This window comes from Suricata suricatta, chromosome 12, assembly GCF_006229205.1.
Source record: "Suricata suricatta isolate VVHF042 chromosome 12, meerkat_22Aug2017_6uvM2_HiC, whole genome shotgun sequence".
Lineage (NCBI taxonomy): Eukaryota > Metazoa > Chordata > Mammalia > Carnivora > Herpestidae > Suricata > Suricata suricatta.
Genome location: NC_043711.1, coordinates 62,691,125 through 62,718,056, shown reverse-complemented (window position 1 = coordinate 62,718,056; position 26,932 = coordinate 62,691,125). Strand labels below are relative to the sequence as shown.

Below are 26,932 nucleotides of genomic sequence, written 5' to 3'. Positions count from 1 at the left end.
GTATTTACACACTAAATTGGACCCAGTAGAAAGGATCTCATACACTTCATACTTAAACTATTACCATTAAGAATAAAGGTTCAAGAAGATATAAATGCTATGCAGGAGTAAGGAAACCTGACCATATGGCGTCTATAAAGGCTTGTAACCACCAGCATTTGCCCCAAGCATCAAACCTGTCCTTCTCCCCACCCCATACCTCCGGAAGTGACCTTACTCACTTTTGAATTCCCACAATGCTTTTTTCCAGTTTTAGGGAACTGACTGATTGGTGTCTTACATTTTGCCATCTCTTGCATGCAGAGGCTTTCCAGATGGTCTTTCATAACTGCCGTCTCAGTATTTACATCTTATATATGCTCCGTGTATATAAAAATGATTAGAGTACAAATGTGTAACATTTTTACTCATATATACATAATCATTTCCCATAAATTATAAAGCAAAATCCAATTTCATCTTAGTTTGTTTTGCCAGACTTCCAAATTTTATTCTTATTCGTTAAGTGACCATTTCAAATATTACATTCATTTTCATTTTTTCAGTTAGGGCTTATGTTTTATTTTTATGCAGAGATACACAAGCTTTTCACCTGAGATCCTGAATAACCATACTCTCCTTACCCTGGCCACCACCCCTCTTCCTTGAAGGGTCCCTGGAGAATTCACAGAACACCTACATTACTTCAGGCAGGCACTCAGACCTTATTGTTGGGTTCAGTGTTCATTCTAGATCTTTGTCCCAGAATAGAAGCCTGGATTCAGGCAGGTATAAGAGATTTGTGTCTTGGCCCTTGGTCCTTTTCTCCAGGCCCCATCCTGGCTCCTACTGGGGCTTCCAAGAATAGGAGAGCCATGCAATATGGCACCCAAGAGAAGAGAGAAAAAAGGTCAGGGAGAAAGCTTTGAACTTTTTTGCCCCATGAGCACTCCGCCACTTTCAGAAGTGCTCAGAATCCTTGACTCCACTGTCTTCAGGTCTCTCTTTCTTTGGTCTCCCACCGGAGCTCTGAGTGTGCAGCTACTGACAGCTAGGTGGCCATGGATGCAGCTGTTGTGCTATTTTTAGTAAGACAACAAACAGGAAGGAAGTGGCCAAGGACGTTGTCAAACAAATCTCTTTGTGGGCTAAACAAAATAATATTGCTAAAGAAAGTTAACAGTTTTTTCGAGGAAAACCTGGTAGATTCTCTTAATCAACTTATAGATATTTTTTTGTTTTGTCTCCCATTTTTCTTTTGCTATTGGAAGGTCACATAACTCCCAACTTTTAAGTTCCATCTATAGTATGTCATCATTAATTTTGTGACATTATATGATAGCATTAAGACTGAATCAGATCTGAGTTATTCTTTGACTATTTAAATAAGCAGTTATGTTAAATACCTGTCTTAAGCTAGGATTTACCGTAATTTGGCAAACATTTTTGTCATTGTTGTGAACAATTCAGAAAGCAGAGATTTTAGTAAACTGTAACATTTAGATTAATGTGGGATAATTATTTTCTCTCTCTACATTATCTATTCAAATAAAAGCATTAATGAAAGCAGTTAATTAAATCACTGGCTTTGGTTGCCCTTGCTATGCCAAAAAAAAAAAAAAAAAACAACCCCACACACAAAAAAACAAAAAAACAAAACACCCAGCCAGGAAAAAATTAAAAATAAAAGTAATAAGCATTCATTTGGCAGGCTGACAGGTTTCTACTACCCAGAAGGGTAAGCAACATGAAAAGTTTTATGTTTCTTTTATCATGCTCACAATAAATTGGCAATGTGACCCCTTTATTTGAAGGATAAGGATGTTTAGACCTAATTTTGTAGCTGTCCCCGCTGAAGCACGGAATGAAACGCAATACCTTTTACTTATTTCCCTGGATACTCTAATCCCTCCCTGCTTTACACGCATCTCTGAGCTGTTCCTCCCCTCGTATCCACAGCAACATGAAATCCCCACTGGAATTATCTGCTGCGAAAATCCAGGTGCACTTGTTTAATGTTTCATTGGCTTGAGCACTTCACTTGAACTTTTTTTTTTCCACGACACAGTGACCTTTGATTTTGGAGCAGAGGACTCACAGTGATGTTAGATATTGTTTATATACAGTAAGCCAACACCACTAGATATGAGAACCGTGTTGTCTCTGTGGTCCTGTTCCTGCCATTTTGTCTACTGATGCCCAAATCCAAGACGCACCCTGTGACTCACTGTTCTATTTGTAGGAACTTCTAAAATATTCATTGGTTGTCAGATTAAAAGTCTTCAACATTTGATCTCCATATTTTGCCCTCAGAAGAGCTAAACTCTACTAAAATTACACATTGTAAACTCTATGATTTTGGACCAATATTCTCAGATAGTTATAAATTAAGAAATATTTGGATATTTCTGAGTCATATTAAAAATTAAATTAAAAAATACAAGGTTGGAGGAAAAAGTGGACATGTTAATAGAAAGGCATGAGAGAGACAGGGAACTTTCACTGCATAGCAAGGAGTTTAATAAGGTTAGGTTAGGTCCTGATACAAAGGCCTTATATACCGTGCTCATGCATTTGGCTTAATATCTTAAATCATTTTAATTAAATAGTTATGCATTTAAAATGTTCTGTGTTGCAGGCAATATCCTAAACATTTTTACTGACACAATCATTTAATCTCACAGCACCCCTAAAAGGCATTAGGTTCTATTATTCCCATTTTACAGACTAAGACACTGACAGACTAGGACCCTCTGCCCCTTCCCCCACTTGCTGTCTCTCTCTCTCTCTCTCAAAATAAATAAATTAAAAAATTAAATAAAAAAGAGATTTTCAGTTAGCTATGCAGAAGATAGGCAGGAGAAAGACTCGTGCCAGAGAAACTAACCTGAGACTCTTTCTCTAGGCAAGAAACTGAGCTAAGGCAATGTGTCCCAGGAATGTCGGGCGGGATGCGTTCAAGAGATGTAGACAAAGTAAAAGTGGTTGGACGCGGTGACCAATTGTGGGAAGTGAGAAAGAGGGTAGGAGTCTGAGTTGGCTTTCAAATTCCTAACTTGAGAGGTGGTTAGTTGGTCGTGCCTTTGACGGAGATAAAAGAGCAATGGAATGGGACTACAAAGACCTTTGTTCAGACACTGATTTGGGGGCACCTGTGAAGCAGCCCCATTAGGACTGATAGGCCCTTGGAAATTGGGTTTTGAGCTCAGCAGGATGCTCTTGTGTAGATATGTGAAATGAAGTCATGGTGGTAAATAACATCACCCAGGGCAATAGGCATGAGAACTGGGAAGCTTGTGAGCAGGGAGATGGGCAAAGGAGGAGGAGCTGGTGAGAAAAGCAATGATAAGAGAGAACCTGAAGATAAGGTTGCCCCAGATAGCATGTTCTATGGCTGCAGCTTTTGGAGGGGGCCTCCTTCCTGGTTCCATCTGTCACCATTTCTTCACATCAGTAATGGCATCTGACCATTGCTAGTTCCTGGATGACTCCCCATCCCTTCTCAGTTCTCAGAACCCTACACATACATCTGCCTTTTCTCAATTGAACCCCATGGTGTCAGCTACCTATTTCCTGTCTGGACCCTGATTAATACAAGGATCACCCCCCAAGCCCACCTGCTCTTCCTTCATGAGTCAGCATGAGTAGAGATTTCTATTTGCTTCCCACTATTTATTCTGTACTTTGTCCTTGGTAACAGAACATTGGGCAATGTGGTTCTTTAAAAAAAAAACACTGTATTTCTTTTTGAAAAACCATATTTTCCAGGCTCCCTTTCTGCTACATGTGGCTGTGTCTCTGAGTCCTGGCAATGTAAGCAGAAATGTCACATGAGATTTTAGTCTTTTCTTAGTGGACAGCCCTTTCCACCATTTCTTCTTCCTTCTGCCTGTAATGTGGATATGGAATGTGATGGCTGGAGCTCCAGGAGCCACCTTGGGCCTGTGGAGACATTGAGAATGAAAGCCACCTTGGAGAAGCAGACAAGCAGGCCCATGGCCCCTGTTGACTGTATGGGTCTACCCTATTAGAAAATAAACTGGTTAATTCCAGGTTTATTAAGTACTGTTTTAAGGACAATTTTCTGGCATAGTAATAGGGAGAGGGGTGCCCTGAGTGGCTCAGTTAGCTAAGTGTCCAACTCTTAATCTCAGCTTGGGTCTTGATCTCAGGGTTGTGAGTTTAAGCCCTGATTTGGGCTGGGTCCACACTGGGTCTGAAGCCTACTTAAGAAAAATAGGAAAGATAGGAAAGGAACATGAAGAGGAGACAGGGTCAAGGAGAAAACCTGTCTTCTGAATTAGAGGGAATGGAGGAACGCTCTTATAGATGTTTCTGGAGGTTATAATGGAAACAGGGTGAGTGCCTGGTGGCTGGTCTTTGTTTTCTTTATGGTATGAGAGATGTACTCACTTGAGAGTGAGGAAAGGGGATGGGAAGGAGAACAAGAAAGGTTAAATTAGTGACTTTGAAGACTGGATAAAGAATCAGAGCCACCACAGTGAAGACTGCAGAAGGAATTTGGTGAAGGCTAAAGAAAAGGAGTAGAAAGTTAGTGCCCTTATAGATTAAAACCTAGAAAATGCTCTCCACTCAAAATCTTTTGGAGAAGTCTTTAATTGCACAATTACATAATTCAGTATATTATAGTGTGGCAATTTGGCAATTTAGAAGTCATTTGATCCATGTTGTTAGATCATTCAAATTATTCAGTGCCAAAGGGATTGTTTTTGTAGTAAAAAGATATAGCTGGATAATTACTAAGCCGCCTGTTCATAGAGAGCTATAAAAATGTTCATATATAAATGTTATTAGTACAACATAAACCACATTTCCATCACATAGGCACCAAAGCCAAAATAAATTTTAACTTCATGTGAGCATCCCATCACGTATTACTAGTTGCCTTTTGCATTTTCCGTTAAACGTAAATAAATTAAAGACCTGTCATCAGTGTGCATTTGCAGACTGGAAGCCCTAAGTAGCTAGGGTTAATTGTGACCTTTATGTTATTTGAACATATTCAAAAATTTTATTCTTATTATTAGAGGAAAAGATGTGCAGGGTTTTCTTTGTATCAGATAAGAATATTCATTCTTAAATGACATGCATCCTTCGAGACCCTAGAGCACAACCTTTCATAATATTTAGCTGTTTTTAAATGTCAGGTGCAGTTGAACTTATTACATTGCCTGCCCGTGCCATTACCAAAAGTCTCCTGCTTGTAGTGGTACTTAACAGATTGTCAGTAAATTGATAGCATTTCCACATTTGGAAAATTTCCAGTTTCCTCATGGGAAAGGAGGGCAGGTGTTTTCCTCAAACTTGGTGAAGGTTTCTTTTTTGGCATTTGGTTGCTTTAAGGGGAGGTGAACTCAGAAGAGATTTTAGAGAAAAATATCTTTCTCACCATTCTATGAAAAGATCAACTCACCCATAAAATTTTGCTGACTTTAGCTGGAGGGCAAATTTGCAGCAGGAGTATTTTAATGCTTAAGGGAAAACATGGAGTGAGTCTTAAGCATATCCGTTCTTCAGCAGCCTCTGCTTATGCTCCTGGGTGTTCAACTTACAGTAGCTCACAGGACTTGGTTAGAGGGCAGGTGGGTGAGTGCGGAGGGCACTGGTGGGGGTCAGAAGAGACAGGGCTCTCACTTTGAGCTCTGCTGCCCGTGAGCTTCAGGACCATGAGCAAATTACCTACTGTTTCCAAGCTTGATTTTTCTCTGTATGAAGTGAGGATAGTAAAACTCTGTCCCTGACTTCCAGCACAAACTGTCTTAAAGATGAATTCCTATGATGATGCCTATGAACATGCCTCAAGCCCTGGAGTGTCAATGCGGGGCTCCATCCCACAACCCTGGGATCATAACCTGAGCCAAAATCAGGAGTTGGGCGCCTCAACCCAGGCACCCCCTGAGAAGCAATTGGAAAAAAAATGAAATGGTGTCTGCCATGCTGGTGTTGTGGCTCCTGGAAGTTTCTGCAGTTAGCAGCTCCAGAGCCATCTTCCTCCTTTCATTGACATGATTGGTTCTATTGGAAGATTTGTGCAAAAAGAATTGCTGAAAAGTTCAATAATTAGATGTTACATACAATAAGGTTAAACTGAATTATAATAAACTTTCACCAAGTCAAGCTTTACCTCCTGTTCTTGTGTTTTCTTCTCTCTTCTCAGCTCTCACCTGAAGTTTAGTAATCTTACCCTGATTTCAACCCATGGACTCCCTGGAAAAAACCTGGGCACTGAAAAAAGGAAGTTTTTAGCAAGCGAGTAAGAATTCCATTTGATTCTTTATTCTGAGGCCAACATCTTCATTTGTTTATATTTTTATGCAAAATACAGTGAACCCTTGAAGAACACAGGGAGAGGTGGGGGGTTTAGGGGCGCTGTCCCCCCTGCAGTCCAAAATATGCATGTGACTATTGACTCCCCTAAATCTTAACCAATAGTAGCCTATTGTTATCTAGAAGCCTCACCAATAACATAAACAGTGAATTAACACATATTCTGTATGTTAGCTGGAGAAAAGAAAATGTTTTGAAGAAAGTCACAAAGAGGAGAAAATACATTACTATATTTATTGGGGGAAAAAAAGTCCACATGTAAGTGGAGCCACACAGTTGAAACTTGTGTTGTTCAAGGATCGGCTATAGTAGATTTCAGACTGGATAGAAAAATGTGGCAGACTTTTATTTCATGGTTCAGACTCACTCAGAAGATATAAGTACAGGGGCTCCTGGGTGGCTCAGTCAGTTAAAAAGTCGACTTCAGCTCCGGTCATGATCTCACAGTTTGTGAGTTCAAGCCCTTAGTCGGGCTTTGTGCAGACAGCTTGGAGCCTGGAGCCTGCTTCAGATTATGTGTTCCCTCATTCTCTCGGCCTCTCCCCCAGCTCATGCTCGCTCTCTCTCGCTCTCTCTCTCTCTCTCTTTCTCTAAAATAAATAAACGTTAAACATTTTTAAAAAGGAAAATGCAAGTACAAACTTGTTAATGAGGAAATGGCGAGTTGGGCCACCATTTTGTTTTTGTGGGAAGATGTCTGCCCTCTTCTAAACAACTGGGATGGAGCCTGCTAACACTGCCACCTCCTGCACTCGGCTGCAGAGTCACTACAGCGCAGGGGAGATTGGCAACTGTATTTGCTTCAGACAAGGGGACTCCCCCAAAGTTCAGAGTTGGGAGACAGAGGCAGGGCATTCACTGGGGTGTGGGTCTCCCACCCCTAGCCACTGGCCCTTTGTCATGAGGGGCTGATCATACTGTGACCTTCTTGCCAGTCTGGGCAAGCTTCATTGGCTGCATCCCAGTAGAATCACTATTGGTCAACATCTGTTCTAGAAAATACCATTTCATTATCACACAGCTTTTGTTAATTTTAATTTCCTGTAGCAAAGCATAGGTACAAGAATTATTAGGCTCCCTGCCTTTAGAAACAATGTCCCAATTTTTCCAATGAGGAGGAAGGAAATTGTTCCCTCTTGGGGTGTTCATTTTAGAATCCATGATGAAGAGATCCTCAAACAGTGAGAAAAACAGCAGTTTCCTTGCCAGCAGAACGAGGTTCATTCATACCTAATACTTTTATCTATGAGACCATGAACTTTTATTTTTTTTGAAAGATATCATGAAGACAGTAAAAAAGGCATGGGTTTTAGGCCAGATGGATACAGTTTCAGGTGGATGCCCCTATTACAAAAGGGATTTCATTTCTCTGGGCTTTGGATTTTTTTGACTGTTAAAAGTGGATGATAAGCCAACCTTGCTGGAGTTTTTTGTTAAAATTACTGTAACAGCAAGTTCTGACAAAGGGGGAGGATAAACATGTGTGTGTCTCCTTTCCTCATTGACCTTCTTCTAAATCACATGATTCCCAGGAAATGTTGGTCTTGTTGATTAGCATCTCATAAGGAACTTAATTCCGTTAGCTTGGTAAAGGTTTTGGTCCGCCCCCATGTTAGGTATGCTACAGGAGAGAACAGCCAGCAAATGCCTTTGTGCTGGTGTGACTCTGCCTGGGATCTGCATGTGGCTAGGTGGGAAGTCACCTGGTGACCCTGCTTCTGTCCCCACCTCTCCACATTCTCAACACAAAAAAGCAATGCTCCAAAAATTTGAATCAGAACATGTCAACTACTGCAGGGCCTGGAACTGCACTGGCCAATATGGTGGCTACTAGCCACAGAGGGCTATTTAGATTGAACTTCAGTAAAGTTAAATGAGATTAAAAGTTCTGTCCCTCAATTACATTAGCCATGTTTCAAGTGCTCAGATAGCTACATGTGGCTAGTAGCTGCTGTATCAGACAGTACAGCTACAGAACATTTCCATCTTCATAGGAACTTCTAGACTGCTCCAAACTACACTCCATCCCTGACTGCTCACTTCTCTGACTTCATCTTTGACCACTTTTGCCTTTGTTCTCCCCACTGTCACCAATATAACCTCCTCGATGTTCCTGAAACACAGTAGGCAGGTCACCACCTTGGAGATTTTGCTTTCCTTTCTCAAAGTCTTTGCTTAAATGTCAACTTTTCAGTGAGACCTACCTACCCTGGCCACCCATTTATTTGCAACCCACACTCCCAACACACTCCAGTCCTTCTTTCTCTGCTCTATTTTTTTCTTGCTATTGAAATTCTTCTACATATTATGTAATTTGTCTTTTTAAATTACTTTTTTATTGTCAAATTGGCTTACATACAACACCCAGTGCTCATCCCAACAAGTGCCCTCCTCAATGCCCATCACCCACTTTCCTCTCTCCCCTACCCCCATCAACCCTCAGTTTGTTCTCTGTATTTAAGAGTCTCTTATGGTTTGCCTCCCTCCCTCTCTGTTTGTAACTTTTTTCCCCTTCCCCTTCCTGCATGGTCTCCTGTTAAGTTTCTCAAGATCCACATATGAGTGAAAACATATGGTATCTGTTTTAGTTTTATTCTTCACATTCCAAATCCTTAACCTATAATGTAAACTCTCAAGGGAAGACATTTTTTTGTCTTTTTGTTCACCAGTGTGTCCCTAACATCTGAGACAGTGCTTGGTACATAGCAGATACTCAGCAAATAATGTCAAATGGATGAAGGTTTTATCTAAAAGCACCTGCAAACATCCTCTCGATCGGGTCATAGACAGGGACTAAACAACACGGCCAGATGCCTCTGGGTGGGTAACTGCGTGTTACCATAATTCTTAGAAACCACAAATTGAAACTCAAACAGGATGCTGCCTTTCAAATGGTCCTTCTAGCTCAATAAGGGAAATTATCTCTGTCATGGAGTTTAAGAGTAACTAGTACATTGACATCCATAAATTTAATGATTTAAATTCCTCATTCTAAATACAAACTTCAAAATTTTCCCTAACCAGTGTTTTGATTATTATTGTTACTAATTTTTGAATAGCCATTTTTTCTCCCTGCCCTTCCCAGTCCAGTGTCTTGTAGAGGTGCTAATGACATGCCAGGATACAGCAGAGAGGAAGGCAGTAGGGGGAGAGGAGAAACAGGAAGCAGGAGAAATCCACTAATTGGACAATCAACCCTGAATAATGAACGTGAATTGTGATACTCCTTCTTCAGAGAGGGTCACAATAAATCCTTTAGGAAAGCCTCTAAGGTTCTTTCAAGTTCTGAAGGGTTCTGATTCCATGAAGTCCATGGATCTATCTTGCTTGTAATTGCGCCCCTAGAGTTTGCTTGTAATTTTGCACCTAGAGCTTTCGGCTAAGTGTTCTGACCATTGGGTTTTGGGGGCAAGCTGGCCACTTTGCACATATGTTCCCTTCCAGAAATTTCCCCATCCTGCTTATTACCTGTTTCCAGAATGTTCTGTGAAGACAATCTTTCACATTATTTTTGAGTCAGGTTCAAGTTCATTTGAGAAACATGAAGTTTTGGGGCGCCTGGGGGGCTCGGTTAAGCATCTGACTTAAGCTCAGATCATGATCTCATGGCTTGTGAGTTTGAGTCCTGTGTTGGGCTCTCTTCTGATAGCTCAGAACCTGGAGCCTGCTTTGGATTCTGTGTCTCCCCTTCTCTCTGCCCCTTTACTGCTGGAGCTTTCGCTCTCTTGCTCTCTCTCTCTCTCTCTCTCTCAAAAATAAATAAACATTAAAAGAGAGAGAGAAACATGAAATTTTATTGATATTCCATCTTTGGTTCTTTCTCTCTTTTCCAGAAAACTCTAGTGGAGATATTTCTCTTGTCACCAAGCCATGAGGCAGTCCCTGCCATGTTAGAATCCTAATGCTCATTAACTCTGCTTAGGAAACAATTTTGGGAAAGTATCACCAACCATCTCCAATGTCCAATTTCACCTACCTGATGGGTAAAGCAGATCCAGAATGGATAGTAATCACCTACACAGTGATACTTTAAATGGACTAACGCCATTCAATGCAGTAACAGACTATAAAAGCAAGCATCCCACATTCTTCAGTGCTTCCAAAGGTTCCCCAAAATACCAGTGTTCCCTGTGCCAGTTCCCACTGGACAGACCTTCAAATTTTAACTCTGAAATATGCAGTCTGACATGAACACTACTGTCCTGCTGTCATTAAAAATAACACTGTCCTAACCTTCCCCAGATTTCCCCTGAGAACTTTTATCTTTGAGCAAACCCTCATAAGACTAATCCCTGTGCACTAACTATATTTAATTTTTCCTCATCTTGGACGACTGACAGTACCATTCCTATTAAGCAGAGACCATGTAGTAAATAAGGGCAGTCCTCTGTGGGTCTCTCATGAATGTGTGAAATTAACAAAGTTTCCTGTATTCCTGTTAAGCTACCAAAATGATTTTTTAAAAAGAGCATTTCATCCCATTCTCTCTTATATTCTGGGGATAGGCCAGTCCCTGATTTTCTTTTCACATTAAAAAGAAATGTTCCTGTTTTTAAATGTTGTTTTATGGAGAGATACAAAGCTCAGAGCCCCCTTCTCTTTCATAAGCCCTTATAACAGGGTCTAATGCGCATCCATTATGAGAATTCCTTTTGTGTGGTGAGAGCAGACTCATGTGTGGATAAAAAAGAAAAAAGTGTTCTCCCATTATCATTTCACAATCCCGTTTGCCTCCAAGGAGGGTAAACAGCTTTATGCATCATTAATATTATTTAAAATAATACCTTCCATGTACGCATTGCAACTGACAAAACAGCATCTTTTGCGTTCTCAGGTTCATGCTGTTCAATAATCAAGGCACGTGAGGTGGGCTGTGACCTCCTGCTGAGAGGGGAAGAAACTGAAGTACTGACAGGTCTTACAGAGTCCCCAGCGTCCAGTTGCCTGGGACACACATCATGACACAGTGAAGCCTTGATTTAAATGAAACACATACTGTTCTACCATCCTACACTCTGGGTCTTCAAAATGGGATAATTAAAAGGTCATGTACATGAGGTCAGAGCTTTCAGAAAATTCTAGAAACCATCCTCATAGAACTCTTTAAATAAACCCAAAGCCACCAAAACCCTACTTTTCTCATACTAGATTGCTTAAACTCAAATGGAACCCAGAAAAGAAAACCTGTCCACCTTGGACCCACTGTTTGCAGAACTACTAGTTCCTCATAAATTACCTTTGCCCTACAGAGTGATTCCCAAGAGTCTCCAGGGACTGCACTTGCTGCAAACATAATTCCCTAAATGACATCTTCTCTAAACAAAATGTGTAGTCGTTTTGGCATGAATCCATATACTAATTCTAAGAATGAGTCATTTACTGTAAACATCAGCAAATATGAAGGGTTCTCAATATTCAGGACCTTGACCCCTGCCTTTGGGAATCCTCTGCAATGTCACTTTCTTTTTCCTCTTTCACTTTGAGTCTATGGTCAATATGAAGACTCAACTGATAAAGTTTACACCCACCATGAAATAGAAGCAGAAGAAAGAGTATGCTAATGATTTCACAGAGCCACTCACGCACACACGCGCATACACTCACCCTCCCTGTTGTGGCCTGTGCCAGGTGGAACGATTTAAATTTAATGGGAAGATGTCAGTTTGTGACTGTCTCATAATGAACCCCCCCACCCCCCACAGTATCTAGCCGCGGTCCTGGTAAACTCACAGCAAGAGCACAGACTTGGCCCACGAGGGGACTTGAACCAGCTCACCAGATGTCTAATTAATGTCAGCTGCTCAAATGTCACTGACGAAGCCTCTCTTTGCAGCCACTGTTTTAATGATAAAGATTATGCGTTGATGTCACTGTGCTCCTGGGTCAATGTGGTGGTTGGTAGAATGACTGCCATAGACCGAGCGGCCAAGCACGTGGTGGTTTCCAAAGAGGAAATCGTGCTCTACGACCACCTCATCCTCTGCACCGGACAGCAGTACCAGGTGAGGCCACACACGGAGACCCTCCTGGTAGGTGGTCCCTGTGTTTACTGGGGCACATCGTGGTTAGGAGCGCGCCTTCCTGTCCTGGTTAGGACAGCTGCCATTCTGTTCATAAAAGTGCCCGCAAGGCCTGCACACATGACCAGAATTATGTCCGAAACCCCTCCTGAAAATCCATTCCAAGAAAAACATTCTGCTCAAGGGTAAAAATCACAGCAAGTAGGAGAAATGTCATTCTTTAAGCTGTTGTCCAAAAGTCTAACACTTACTGCTCACTAGAGCAGAATCCAGACACAACCCAGCATGCATTTGTGGCAAATTAATTTATGCCTCAAGAGGGTAACATTTGGCGGTGGTGACGGGCTCATGCAAAAGTATTTGAAACATGCGCACCTTCTGTCAACCCTTATTTTATTTTGTCTCTCAGTTATAAAACTAGGAAATGTGACTGATTGATTACCCAGTGACCATGCTTTCCATTTGGATTAAATTCACAAACCACATTTGAGGAAAGCATTACTGGATAGAACTGAAGCTGTTCAATGTCTTAGGGAAGCAAATTTTAATATTCTCACTTTGTAACACATATTAGCTTTTCATGTAGTTCACAAAACTAGGGTATTTCCTTAATGAAAGGCAATTTACTTTGTAACTCAAAGATGGGGTCTTTTTTAAAAAATGTTTTTTAAAATTATTTTGGAGGGAGCACAAGCAGGGGAGGGGCAGACAGAAGGGGACAAAGGATCCGAAGTGCTCTGCGTTGACAGCAGCAAGTCTGGCTCAGGGCTCGAACCCACAAACCACAAGATCATGATCTGAGCCAAAGTTGGACACTAAACCAACTGAGCCACACAGGTGCCCTCACAGATGGGGTCTTTTAATTACATTTTCTCCCAGGAACCTGGATAAGCCTTCCCACGGTGGGTTTGTTTATGACAAGTATGATGTAATCCACCCGTACCCCAGGCACTGCCATATTTTATCTGGTACTGACTTAGTACATTTTGTGAGTGATTGTGATTTTGACAAGGAGAAGTATGTGCAGGTTTTTCTTATAGAGCCCAGCCAGGAGGAGGCAGCACGTGGTGGGGGACAGACAGCTGAGCAACTCCCAACATCACTTAATGTTCTGAGCCTTGGCTACACATTGATGTCACCTTGAAATATACCATAACCACCCCCAGAAGCTGTGCTTTAATTGCTATGGGGTGGAGCCCAGCGATCAGCATTTTTTCAAGCTCCCAGATGATTCTAAGCCAAGGCTGGTCTGAGTTTTCTTGACCTAGAATCTCTAATCTGGACCTTAGAGTGGCACTTCTTAAACCATAACGTGCACACACAGCCCCTCTGCATCTTGTTACAACGCAGATTCTGAGCAGGGAGTAGGAGTCACTGATATACTGCAGTTTTAACAAGCTTCTGGGTGAGGCTGGTGCTGCTGGTAAGCAGGCCATACTAAATACAGATCATTCTCTGAGTAACTGTTTTTTTTTCTCTTCCTTCTCCTCCTCCTCCTCCCACCACTACTACTGCTGCTACTAAAGACATCCAATTCTCACAGTGTAGAAAAGGATTTTCTTTTCTGGCTAAAGGATAAACACAAATTGGAAGAATATTTTGATACATAAGCATTTCTCCTTTTAAACATTAAACCAGAAGAAAACATTGTGCACCCCTCAAGCTTGCCTGTTCCCCTCACCTGCCCCACCAAGTTCCAGCTGCTGCCTGGAGCCATGGACTCTGGAAAATGTGAGTGGAAGACCTGGCCAGCTGTCCAGAGACTCGGGCATCTGCCCATGTGTGTCCAGCTGCCCCTGCAGCTTTAGTCTGTGGCACGTTAAGCTCTTGCCCTTTTTACAATGGGAAACATGAAATGAAGAAGTGATAAAGGGAGTTCCAATTTAATTTTTCCAGAAGGACATAAAAATTAAAGGTACATAAAGTGATACAAAAAAAAGGCTGCTGAATTCATGGGAGAGGCTTCCAGTTCTTATTTATTTTCCTACTTCCTTCTCTTCAACTCTCTCATGGTTTTGTCCCAATTTTGTGATTTAGAAATAAATTTAAATGATGAAAATAAAGCTTAAATCCAAAGCAGGAAGACAGACTGTTATAAAATATCATCATAAACTTTAACCTCTAAATAGAACCTTAAGTGGCATGTGTCATTCTAAAATATTATACAATATTTTTGATATCCAAATACTTATCGTTTAGTTTTTTTTATCATAAAATTCATGCACATGGTAAAAGATTAAATTGTGCTTCTGGGCTGCATGTGAGGTGGGCTGGTCTCTCCTTCTAAGTCCCCTCTCTAGGGGTGACCACTTTGAGGATTTCTGTTGTCAGTTCCTCAGTAGTTACCCCCCAGATCTCCAAATAATGTGCTTATAGAAGTTTTATATTTGATCTGTCAACTCCTGACATTATCTATGACCTTTTCATTTTGGAAGACAAAGCTTTGTCATACTCAGTACCCTCTAACTAACTCCTTTCCCTACCCTATCTATAGATTGGGTTGTTTTTGTTGGTGGGCACATGCTAGTGCTCAGGGACAAGTTCTAGGATAGCTTACAACTGAGGTCCTGGGCCGCTCTCCATGGCACATGGAGGGACACAGAGATGCCTCCTCATGCCTGGTTTTGGGTCTTCTCAACAAGAGGAAGAGTGAAAATTTATTCACTTGCAGGGCCTCATAAAGGGGTCATGCTCACTAGAAGCCAGCAGGTGGGGCAAGAACATCCCACCAGGCGAGAGTGTGAGTTGGGGACATTAGTTATACCGAGCTTGATGTGGGTCAGCAATATGATGTCATCTCTACAAAGGCTAATTACACCCTTGTTGGGGTAAATAAGAGTGTGGCATCTAGAACAGTGCAGCCACAGGTGAGAGCCTGCTACGAACAGCTGAAAAGAGCTACATATACCACTTTGCCTCTTTGGACTTAAGACCTCCCCAATGTCGTAAAGCAGCAGTAATCATGAAGAGACCTCTCTGTGCTTGGGGATGATTAAAGAGGAAAATAACATGCCAAGAGATGGGGTCTACATTTCTTCCCCTTGAATCTGGGCAGACTTGTGACTGTCTTGACAGAATACAAAGGGAGTGATGTGATGTGACTTCTGGGGCTTGGTCAGGGGCCAGGCAGTGTCTCCTTGTTTGAGAGAACAGTGGCTCCTAGTGCCACCTACCCTGTGATCACCACGTTGGACATGCCACACCTGAGTTCTCCAGGTGACAATTCCATGTGAACCCAGCCTTCCAACCGTCCCTGACAAAGCACCAGACATATGAGTGAAGCTGTCTTGGATGCTCCACCAGCTAAATATCGCCAAGTGACTACTGTTGCTAACGCATGCGATAAAAGAGTTGCCCTGCCAAACCCTACCCAAATTTCTGGCCCATGAAATCACAAAAAGTAATAAAATAGTGGTTGTTTGAACCACTAAGTTTTGGTATGAGTTAGTTGCTTAGTAAAAGGCACCTGAAACAAACAGATAACATGGAGTAAGGGAAAGAGAACATCTGGAAAAATCAGAGAAAGAACATACTCTTGACAATATTCCAAAATGCGGGAGTCACACAGGCACATGCATACACACGCATGCATGCACACACATTCAGAAAACTACTCATCATCTTCAGTACAGTTTGATCAGCCAGGCTCTGAAATGGGAGCTGAAGCCATGAGAAGAGCAAAAACTGAGCTGAGAAGGCTACAGAATTCGATGAAAAGGAAGATGGATAAGAAAGGATTGAAATTCATTCCCTATCAGGAGACAGAACTGCTACTGAACAATGTCGATGCTGAAGATAAAGCACAAAGCTCCCCTGGAGGGCAGAGAACAAAGGGCAAAGGATACATGTGGCACAAGACACAAGAAGGTGTGATCAACATGGAGGCAACATGTAGATCATTGGTTTTACCAAAGAAGAGGCCCTGACAAATGGAATAGGGACAACAGAGACATGCCAGAAGAAAAGTTTCCTTACCTAAATACGAGTTGAGCCCATTCCAGGCAAAGTCAAAGAAAAATGTACTCAGCTAGTTATAGTCTGGTGAAATTTTGGTTCTTTGAGAATAGGGGAAAAATAAACACATTTCAAGAGAAAAATGACAGATTACCACTCCACCCCAAGAACAAAAATATGACATGCACCCCAAATTCCCTTTCCAGGATAAAATGGCATAAAAACATGAAACTAGCCCCACAGAATTTTGAGGAAAATGTGACAATTCAATAAGTATATGTGCACCTGTATCTCTCCTATTTGAAGACAGCAAAAAGACAGCTGTTTTTTTGTGTTGTGTAAGGCCTCAGAAGAACGATCCTCTGTGTTCTTTAATGTGTATTCTGAATAACTAAGGCAGGATGGAAAAGTCTGGTCAGTGGCTCCCTGATATGCTCAGAAACCTGACCCTTCTATCTTTTGTTCTTCCATCTTTAATATGTGGCTTCCACTCTCAGTATCGAGGTGGCTGCTGTGGCTCCAGCCATTCCATTTGCAAGAAGCAGAAAGGAGGAAGGACTGGAGCAAAATGACTTTTCCCAGTGCCCCGCCCCCCCCCCCGCCCCAAGGACTCCTGCTTAAAAAATCTCTTGAGCAACCTCTTAGGTTATTAGTTAGGAAACGTAGTTTTTCAGCTGGGTTATATTTCCTGGAGTCTGTTACTAAGAATGAAAGAGAGACAGGATATTGAGGGGACCACCAGCAGCCCTGCCACCATAAGTTATTAACTTGCTAAGGGGAATGGGGTGGCCCAGGGGCTCCCACGAGTCAGTGATGCTGGGCTGTTCAATCAGACAGAATGGTTGAAAAGTCATCCATACTCTCCAATCACTAGTGACAGTTTAGTTAATGGCAGAACATTCCAGTTTGGATGGTGGAACACCCATGCTCTCCTATTAAACTTGACTCTCCCTTACTTTGATGACATATTAGGACTTTTTTTCCCCTCATAGATCTTTTTTTCATTTATCAAGCTCTGCTAAAGTTAGTGTGGACAAATTAATTGGCCTTGGGATTTAAAATCCTAGCTTCAGTTTTGCCTACTTTGTGAAAATGACATTGTATAAATACGAAAAATACATTATCCCTTTAATTTCCCTTAATTTTTCTGATCCTGTGCAAAAATCATCCCATGCATTTAAGTGCACACAAGAATTATATGTGTTATCAGAATCCATTACATTTTAGAGTCAGAGTAGGTAAGCTGATTTTCATTTTGGACCTTTTTCTTCCTTCTTCCCCCTTCCTTGTTTTTTTCATCTAAACACTTACTGTTTGGGATGATAGCTCATTGAAAGCTTTATAAATTGAATAGCTCTCAATTTCTTCTTTAGCCCTACCACTTTCTGCCAAGGGTGATCCTCAATTCATTAAAGCATGGGGTACCAGAATGGGTGTACTATTACCTAAATTTCATTTTCTTTTATACTATAGTGCTCGTTGAAGTTCTGGTGAGGTTTTGAACCTCCAGAGCACAGCATTCAACATTGTACACTTTAAATCATTTATCAGAGCTCTCTGTGGACTACTTTATACTACCTATAAATATAAAAATGCCAAAATTTGGTGTGATTTTGCTAAGCAAACTATATTGCTAATAAGAAAAATTTACCTCCACAATTGTAGTTACAGTATATGACCACTACTTCCTGAATTGTTCTTTTTTACTAAATATAATTTTACTGCAGCCTCTTTATAGAGAAAGAAAATCCAACTTTAAAAATTGTTTGGGGGGCATCTGGGTGGCTCAGTCGGTTGAGCGTCTGCCTTTGGCTCAGGTCATGATCTCACTGCTTATGAGTTCGAGCCCCACCTTCAGCTCGCTGATGTCAGCCTGTCAACACAGAGCCTTCTTCAGATCCTCTGTCCCCCTGTCTCTGCCTCTCCCCTACCTGCGCTGTCTCCAAAATATAAATACTAAAAAAAATTGTTTGTTTTTAAGTTATGTAATCCAGTTTCAGAATCAATTAAATGCATCCCAAGAATGTACAAGGAAAGTTTCCTAGGTGTTATCTGAGGTTAGTGAAGCCACATGTATTCAAGCACTAGCCAGTATTTGCCTCTACGCCATATAAAAGGCATTTTCTGCACTTGTCAACGATGGAAGACCTTGCTCTGTACCCACATTAGTCTCTACTGCAGGTGAACTTTTTGCCCATCATCACTGTAGAACAACCCCTGACTCACAGCCATGGGCCTTACACCACAAATATGCAAGGCAGCTGGCACAGGTCTTCTACCAGAGACCCTCTATTGCCTTTAAACCTTGCTACTTGTTCCAGCTTCATTATCTTTCATTTAATCTCACCTGGTTGCCAAATAAAAACCAGAGAGGTAAAATGCTGGCCCAATGGGCAACTATACTCGGCTTTCACAAGGGCATTTGTTTGATTGTAATTTGAACCAAAATAATAAAAAAATATATCAAGAGTCTGTATTTTTTTTTTAAAGTGTCTGGCATTTCCTGAGGAATTAGATCTGGCCACATCAAACCACCCATACTCTGGCACCAACTGGTTGGAATTGAGTTTGTGGCCAAACTCTGGCCAGGGCATGGGACTTCAGGTTTGCCACAGTACTCTTGACACTGAAGACAAGTGTCATCTTTTATTATGTTGCTTTCCCTATATTAGAAGAAAGTGTCTGCTTCCACTCATGTCTGTGTCAAAAGTGAGGAACAGAAGTTATACTGAGAGGGTTCTGTGTTCAGACAGAGACAGAGAGAAGGAGAGGGAGGGAGGGAGGGAGAGGTGAAGGGAGAGGGAGAGAAAGAGTATTTCTCTGACAAACTGAAGAATATCTATAACTTTCATAAGTATAGTCTACTTCCCTCATTTTGTTTTCTGCCTAGGCCCTCTATGCACTTGGATTCCAACCCCTGATATAATTGCTTCTGTGCAAATTGTTTTTGCCAACAATGGCTATGTCAAACCCATACCATGTGCTGTGCTCTTCCTTGGCCATGCCATGCCTGCATGAAGAGATGGATCCTGGGTTCCCTCCCCCTGATCATGGCCAGGCTTTTATGATGATCCCCATGAATAGCACATGGTGGAAGAGACACTGCTCAATTTCCAAGACTAGGTTGGAAAAAAGAACATGGAGATTTCTATACTGGTTCTCTCAGGACACATGTCCTCAGAACCTGGATGCAATGTTGTGAGGAAGCCCAAGACACATGGGGAGGCTGCATGTAATGTTTGGACCAACACCCCAGCCAAGATTCCAGTCACAGCATCAATTGCTGGACATATAATAACAACTTGATGTCATTTTTAAATACCTGGCACGTTTTAATAGGGGGGGGGAGTGAGATGGTTTATCTCTAGGTGAATCCAGCCCCCAGCCATTAAGTCACCTGCAGCCTACAAGTCTTCCCAGCGGAGGCCTCTGACATTATAGAACAGAGACAAACTGTTCCCCTCCTTGCCCTTGCTTGAATTACTGACCTACAGAATGCATGGAATAATGTGTTATGTGGAATCAGAGAACCCGCACAACCCCTTCTGAGAATTGTCTCTAAGTGATCATTCCAGCTGTTTTGTTTTATTTTTATTTTTTCAATTAAAACTGATTGTATTGGGGGACCCAGAAAGGCACTCCTTATACTGGACATTTCCATGTGTACTTAAATAAGTTAATTTATTTATTGCTGTGTCAGTCCTTCCCTTACTACCAGTGAAAGAAGCATTTCTTTGTAAATTACCGCAGGTCCCATGCCCTACAGGGGCTGATATCAGTCAACACCCGACAAACAGAGAGATTCCAAGCAGTGGGAAACAGAGATACACTGATCAAGTTCCTGGCAATCATTTCATTCTTAACGATGAAGAAGATTGCTGGAAGGCACTGAGTTGGATAAGGAACAACTCTATCCTCACAGAAGGTAAGGATGTTGGTAACTGTGCATTTTTCAGAATTGCTTTTTATTTTTATAATGAGTCTCATCCTTCATCTAGTTCCAGTATATAATTAGTGCCTAATTAATTCCAACCAAATCATTCATCTGTCATGCTTTGTTTTCCAGATTAATTTACAACTTGTTGTCATTTTTGGATACCCAGCATGTTTGCTGGGGGAAAGAAAAAGGCTTGAGATAGTTTAATTATGTATAATTATTTTATTACACAAAATGAATATCCGAAGAGCAAAGCATGGCTAAAATCATTAACTAATTAAAGAATAATTTAATAAGCAAACATGTTTAGCAATTATATGGAAAATATGTCTCCTTTTGTGAAGCCGAAAAGACCTAGGAAGAAAAAGAAAGGTCTTGCGTTGGAAGGGCTCTTTTCTTCTCTTCCCCATCCATTGTTCTCTTTCCTGGTCCTTCCCACAAACCCACAGATTCAAGTTGCATGCCACTTTCTGAATCAAAATGGAGAGTAAAACATGTGAACAAATGCGTCTGCCACTCAAAAGGGTTTGCTCCGGCATCTTCCTCTCTATTGCTTGGATTAAATTGAAATTGTTTGACTAGTAAGACAACCAGAACAGGGCCTGCCTACCTACTTGTCCTTAATGGAGACCTGGGAGTCAAGTTTGGGAAATGACAAAGGGCAGCCCCTCTGTTTTAACTTAAAACAGTGACTCGGTTGCGTTACGTGGCATGCTGGGATCTTAATCCACATCTTTCATGCAGTCCAGGGATATCAAGAAACACAAAGTGCCTATAGTATGGGGGATCAAGATGTAAAATTAAACATATTTTGTGTACTTATTTAAATACAATTTATATTGTATATTATATATAATATATAAATATATTATTTATATCTATATTTATATTATTAATGTAATTGGTGGAAGATTTAGGCATTAATTAACTTTTTGTTGTTATGACATTTAGTCGATTAAAATGTAGGTATCAAGTGACATTCAATACATTGCTGGATTCAATTTGCTAATTTTTAATAGGTTATTTGATCTAAATTCATAAGTGAGATTGGCCTGCAGTTTTCTCTTATAAGCTCTACTTGTCTAGTTTTGGGAATTAAGGGTATGCTAGTCTCACCAAGTGTTTTTTGGATGCTTTCTGTATTTTTCTGGGGTCTGAAATATGTCATGTAACCTAAAATTGGGCCGAAGCAGCCCATAAAACCAAGTGGGTGTGGAACCTTTGGACACAGGTGGAATATATAGATATATACCAGGGTGTATATCTATATTTATATTTAAATCTATATATATATTTAAAACATGTCAAAGTATTTTCATATTTGCCTCAGAACTTGGTATTATTTTACATTTTGCATCTGTATGTGTTTAACCTGTTTTAACATTTTAGCCATTTTTAATCACTACCCTATGACCTACATAGACTTAAGGAATTCTTAATTTGGGAATCAGCAAACTTTTGCTGTTAATGTCCAGATAGCAAATATATTGGACTTTGCAGGCCTTATGGACTCTGTCCCATCCACTCAGTTCTACCATTGCAGCAAGAAGGACAATACATAAATAAATGGGCAAGAATGCATTTCAGTACATTTACAAAAATAGGTGATGAGCCATAGTTTGCAGAACCTGCTTTTATGAATAGGATTCGTGACAGATCATTACCGTTTTGCCAAATCTAAACCTCAAATTGTAACTTACACTCTCTGAAAGCACAAGAGTCCATGGCTCAATACAAAATACCCAGGGAGTTTTATCTTAGGACTATGGCCGATACTGTTACAATGCTGTGTTTTAACTTTGAACAGCTGCCTATTTGGGATGTTAGGAGTAAGGAGCATTTTGACCAAAGAAAGGACCTTTGAAAGTGACAATGCAAGTTCTTGAAGTTGAATATTTGTAGCAGAGAATTTAGAAATCCCCCAAACAACAAGCTCTATGCTCTCCTTCAGATGGAATTTTATTTCTGTGCTCTTGGTTACCAGATGGGGGAAGAGCATCTGTGCTATTCTGATGACTTGACTGGTTGTCAGGGATGGTGCTACTCTGCTGCCCACCAAAGGGCTATAAATGCTTTTGCCAGATTTAAGAATGTCTCAGCCACCACATACAACCCCTCTGAGTACCTGCTTTTGTCCATTGAACTGCCAAGATAAGAAGTATGTAGAAATTCATTTATTGTCTTAAATGTAGGCTATTTTCCCAGGACTCATGCTAATAACACTGCTAGGGCATCTTTCAAGTTGGTGTTGTTAACACTCTTAGCATTCAGATGCTCAGTGCCCAGGCTCTGGGAGACATCTGAGAAACCCAGCCCAAGCAGATCAATTCAACTCTGTGTGGTGCTCCTTTTCCAGTGACTTTTCATGAAAGAGAAGTTAGAAAGAAAAATGTTAACCTCCTGCTTGAAGGAAGCTTTCTCTTTGTAGTTTTTCCACAATTAGAGTCCTATTCAGACTTGAATTTAATTAGTCCCATTCCAGATAATATCTCCCTCACATGGGTTGCTGTGAGAATTAAATGAGATAAATAAGATAATATTACATGTCCAACTCAGGTCAGTGTCTCATTCACAGTGAGAGTTCAGTAACACAGGCCGCTGTTAGCATTTCTATTACTACTGCTGCATGCGACGGGGCTGTTGCTATGCACAGGAGGTTCTGCAGGGTGTAATCTCAGCCCCTCGTGACAGCACAGTCTAGGACACAGTCTACACGCACACACAAAATAGGGATCGGGGGCGCCTGGGTAGCTCGTTCGGTTAAGCATTAAGCGTTCGACTCTTGGTTTCAGCTCAGGTCATGATCTCATGGTTCATGGAGTTAGAGCCCTGCATCAGGCTCTGAGGTGACAGTGCAGAGCTTGCTTGGGATTCTCTCTCTACCTCTCTCTCTGCCCCTCCCATTTCCTTTCTCTCTCTTTCTCTCTCTCTCTCTCAAAAAAAGGTAAATAAATAAACTAAAAAACTTTTTTTTAATGGGGATCTATTTACAAATCCAGGGGTGGGTCCACTTGTAGAGAGTCACTGTGTCCTTACTGAGAGCCCTGGAAACTGGTGTTTGGAGAAGGAGGATTGAGCTCAGCCTTAAAGAAGAGCAGGAGAAGTAAACAGACAGGTTGGGGGAGCTTGAATTGTACTGGGCAGACTCTTGATGGGCAGCAGTGGGAAATGAAGGTAGAGTGGCAGGTGGAGGACACCAGGGCCCAGACACATCCAGGTTTAACTGGTGACTTCTTAGGGGTTGGGGAACTAGTGAAAGGGGATAACCAGGGCACCAAACAGCACTTCAGGGAAGTGAACCTCCCGTCTGTGGCACCCATCTAGTAGAGAGAAAGCAATCCAGAAGGAGCGGGTTGGAGAAGACTGCATAGCCCATTGGAGGGCTGTGTGTGCAGGTGAGGGCTGGTGCAGCCACTTCTGGCTTATACCGAAGACAGTTATGGGATGGTGATATTTGAAGCTAGAAACTAGAAGCCTGGCACTTCATGAAAAATGAGCAGGGCTGCGTTTCTGTACCTATTGCTATCCCTCCACCTGCCAGCCTCTTTTCCTCTTCATGTCACCATAATGACACCAGGAAGAATGTGGACATCTTTCATGATAGTTAGCTTTTTTCATAGTAGTCAGTGCTAATTTCTCCCTTTCTCAATAGTTCAGGGTGGGGTTAGCGGGAGAGAGCTGAGGACAGGGCTCTTCCTACAAAGGTCTGAGAAAAAAAATCTCCTGTTTCTCCGTGGTTATGATTGGATCACATGCCTATCCGGAAATCACACATGGAATCCTGGCACGTGCCAGGCCTAACTTGGCTGAAGTACAGACACTTGAGGGGGAGGGCTTGTTTGTTGAGGATGGTGGGGGGATTGTTCTAGAAGGATAGGTGGATGCTGGGTAGCAGAAGCAATGGGTGGCCACCGGGAAGAGGTCAGTTCTGGTTTCAATTTCTGTCCATTGAAACCATACAGATATGCCTCACAGCATCACCACTGTCCGCCCACCCTCCCCCATTCTCTGTTTTATCCTGCCCACCTCTGCTGCCAAGGCAGAAAGGATTGTTCTGTGATGGAATTAGCCCAGAATGAAGGAAATTATTTTCTGAGCTCTAGAGTTGGATAGGTTTATAGATGTAAATGATCCTAAACTCTTAGAACTGCTCCAGTATCATGGAGAATAGCTGACCTCACCAGCTCAAAAGCTGCTTTCAAAGGCAAACAAAATCTGGAGGGTTCTGCCAGGGTTTCAGATAGAACCCAGCAACCTAACACATTATAACGGTTTATGGCATTAATTGAAACTAATTGAAATTCATCTGCTATTACCTCTGTACTTTCCATGAAAATGAAAAGTAAGATGAAAGTATAAATAAATAAATAAATAAATGAAACGGCCTTAATAGCCTGAAATGGGTCAATTATTTTCATCTTTAGCTAAATACAGTTTACTGCCTTATTAAAAGCATGTTTGTTGGGAAAAGTATAACATTAAAATTCCAGTGCACGAATCACCGAGGAAAGCCTTTGTTATGTTATATCTAATATAGTCTTCTCTTTTAATTTGCCAGGAACAAAATGAGACAGGTCAGGCTTGGGTCATGGAAATCTTAGGCTTTGACTTATAAAAAATAAAAAGAACATTCTCTGATCTATTCGTGGACATGATACGGTTTTTAAGTGAATGTTTATTTCATAATTTATTAATATTCTATGAGATCTATTTTAAATTTCTTAATTATCTAGTTATTTGCTAAAGTTCATTACACATAAGTGCCAATTAGAGGTTTTTTTTAGGAATTTATTATACATCCATCTACAAATATAGTGTACTGGTGTGAAGGCTCTGAAACCAGCCTCGGGAGGTCTGAGTTCTGCTGAACCAACTAATGCTGTGTGCCCGGGGGCTGGAGCCTGCACCCCCTTGTCCTCGGCTTTCTAGAGAACATATACAATCTGTTGGGGCTGTTCTGAGGATGAACGAGGTCATACATAATCATACTATGTCTCATTTGAAGTGGGAAAAGGAAATATAATTCTTCGTTAAAATACAATGGAATAGGTAAATATGCATAAAAACAATTTAAACAAAAGAATTATAAATTGTGGCATATAGTTTTTGTTTTCTCTGGCCTTAAGCATAATAACTGGGAAGAAAAATTCAAATTAATATCTGTGTGCAGATTTGATTTCTAATACAGACTGTATGCGTACATTGAGATGTGATTTCATGACCAAACCAGGAAATAAATCCTTTCTTTGTCTTCATTTCAAAAGATGGTTTTCTGGAGAATCTTCATCTTTAGAATATTGAGCATGACAATGAAATGCATATCTTCTAGGTGATTAAAATTAAAGCACTCAGTTCAAAGGAAAAAATGCTTTTTTACCATCTATTGAAAAAAAGTTGTTTAAAAAGCCTGTTCCAATTACTTTTAGGGCAAATCTGTGTCTAAGAAAAATAAGACCATAGTTTGTTTTATGAACTTAACATGGAGATCACCTTAAGTATTTCATTTCTCTAAAGCCATGTTCCTTTAAAATATTAGTAAAATGTCTAGCTTCTAGAGGAGATAAATAATAGTTTCAGAATTATGAAAACTGGCATCTTTTCCCTCTGATTAAGATAAATGAAAGACTCTCCTAAATCTGGGGGCATTACGATAGTTGAAATGTTCAAGTGTCATTGCCTTACTTTGGTGATCACAGTCAAAGTTGCTATTCATTTATATCTTCAAAGAGCATGTCACACAAAGCAAAAAGATGATCACCTTCCCATATCTGCTAACATTTTAAATGACAAGTCTTAGTGGATTTTGCTCTGAGGTGGGGAATTGACAGCTTGCAGAGGGTGATTTGAGACCTCGCTTTCCCTCTTTCTCCCCAGCATGGCTGTTGCCACCAAAACCCCTCCCTCCTGTCGGCAGCCCCCTTGCATGGTTCACCTGGAAGGTTACTGCAGGTTAGCTGTGAGGAAATGAGTGTTTCTCTTGCAACCTTAATTTCTGGCGCTTTCACACGGTCCTCTTTCTAATGATGCCTTCCTTTCGCTCTGCTTCCTGTTTCAGATCTGTAATCTTAGTAATGCATAATTTATGCCCTAAAAGGAGCAACAAAGGTTGGCCTTCCATGAAAACTACTATGGTTATATTCTATTATCCTTTATTGAAAACTCACCCAGACTGTTCTAATCATCCACTGCCATTTCAAAATAGGGCAGCCCTCCACAGTACCTCAGTCATCTATCAGATCAAGTGCAAAAATGGGTCGTTTCTTATCCTTAGTTTAACTGAGCTGCAGAGTGGCCAGGTTTTTTAGCATAAAACTGATATCCAGGGGAAATGCCCACCTTTCCCACTCTATTTGCATCATATATGCATTGAAACGTCAAACGTCAAAAGAATGTATATGCTATCCCAACTGTGTGAAGGAAGCCCCTGCGACCTATTATGTCCTTATAAATATTTGCAAAGACTCCATGAGTTACAAAGTACCTAAGTGGTGGAAATACATTGATTTAGGTAAATCTTTGACTAGGGAATCCTAACTGGCTCAGTGGGTTAAGTGTCTGGCTCTTGATTTCGGCTCAGGTCATGATCTCACAGTTCATGAGATCAAGGCCCTCATTGGGCTCTGTGCTGACAGTGAGGAACCTGCTTGGGTTCCTGCTTGGGTCTCTCTCCCTCTCTTTCTGCCCCTCCCCTGCT

The 26,932-nt window shown here is 41.1% G+C and overlaps 1 protein-coding gene across 2 annotated transcripts in view; it reads left to right on the top strand.

Annotated features, from left to right (window-relative positions):
- The window catches only part of CFAP61 (cilia and flagella associated protein 61), a 278,328-nt gene that overhangs the window by 170,302 nt on the left and 81,094 nt on the right, over positions 1 to 26,932 (top strand). The window contains exons 19-21 of one of the 2 annotated variants that reach the window (XM_029918146.1): positions 6,158 to 6,253; positions 12,161 to 12,329; positions 20,052 to 20,226. The exons of the other annotated variant lie outside the window; for it this stretch is intronic. Of the exons in view, the coding sequence (XP_029774006.1) occupies positions 6,158 to 6,253; positions 12,161 to 12,329; positions 20,052 to 20,226 (440 nt within the window). The remainder of the gene's footprint in view (positions 1 to 6,157; positions 6,254 to 12,160; positions 12,330 to 20,051; positions 20,227 to 26,932) is intronic. 2 annotated transcript variants of the gene reach the window in all.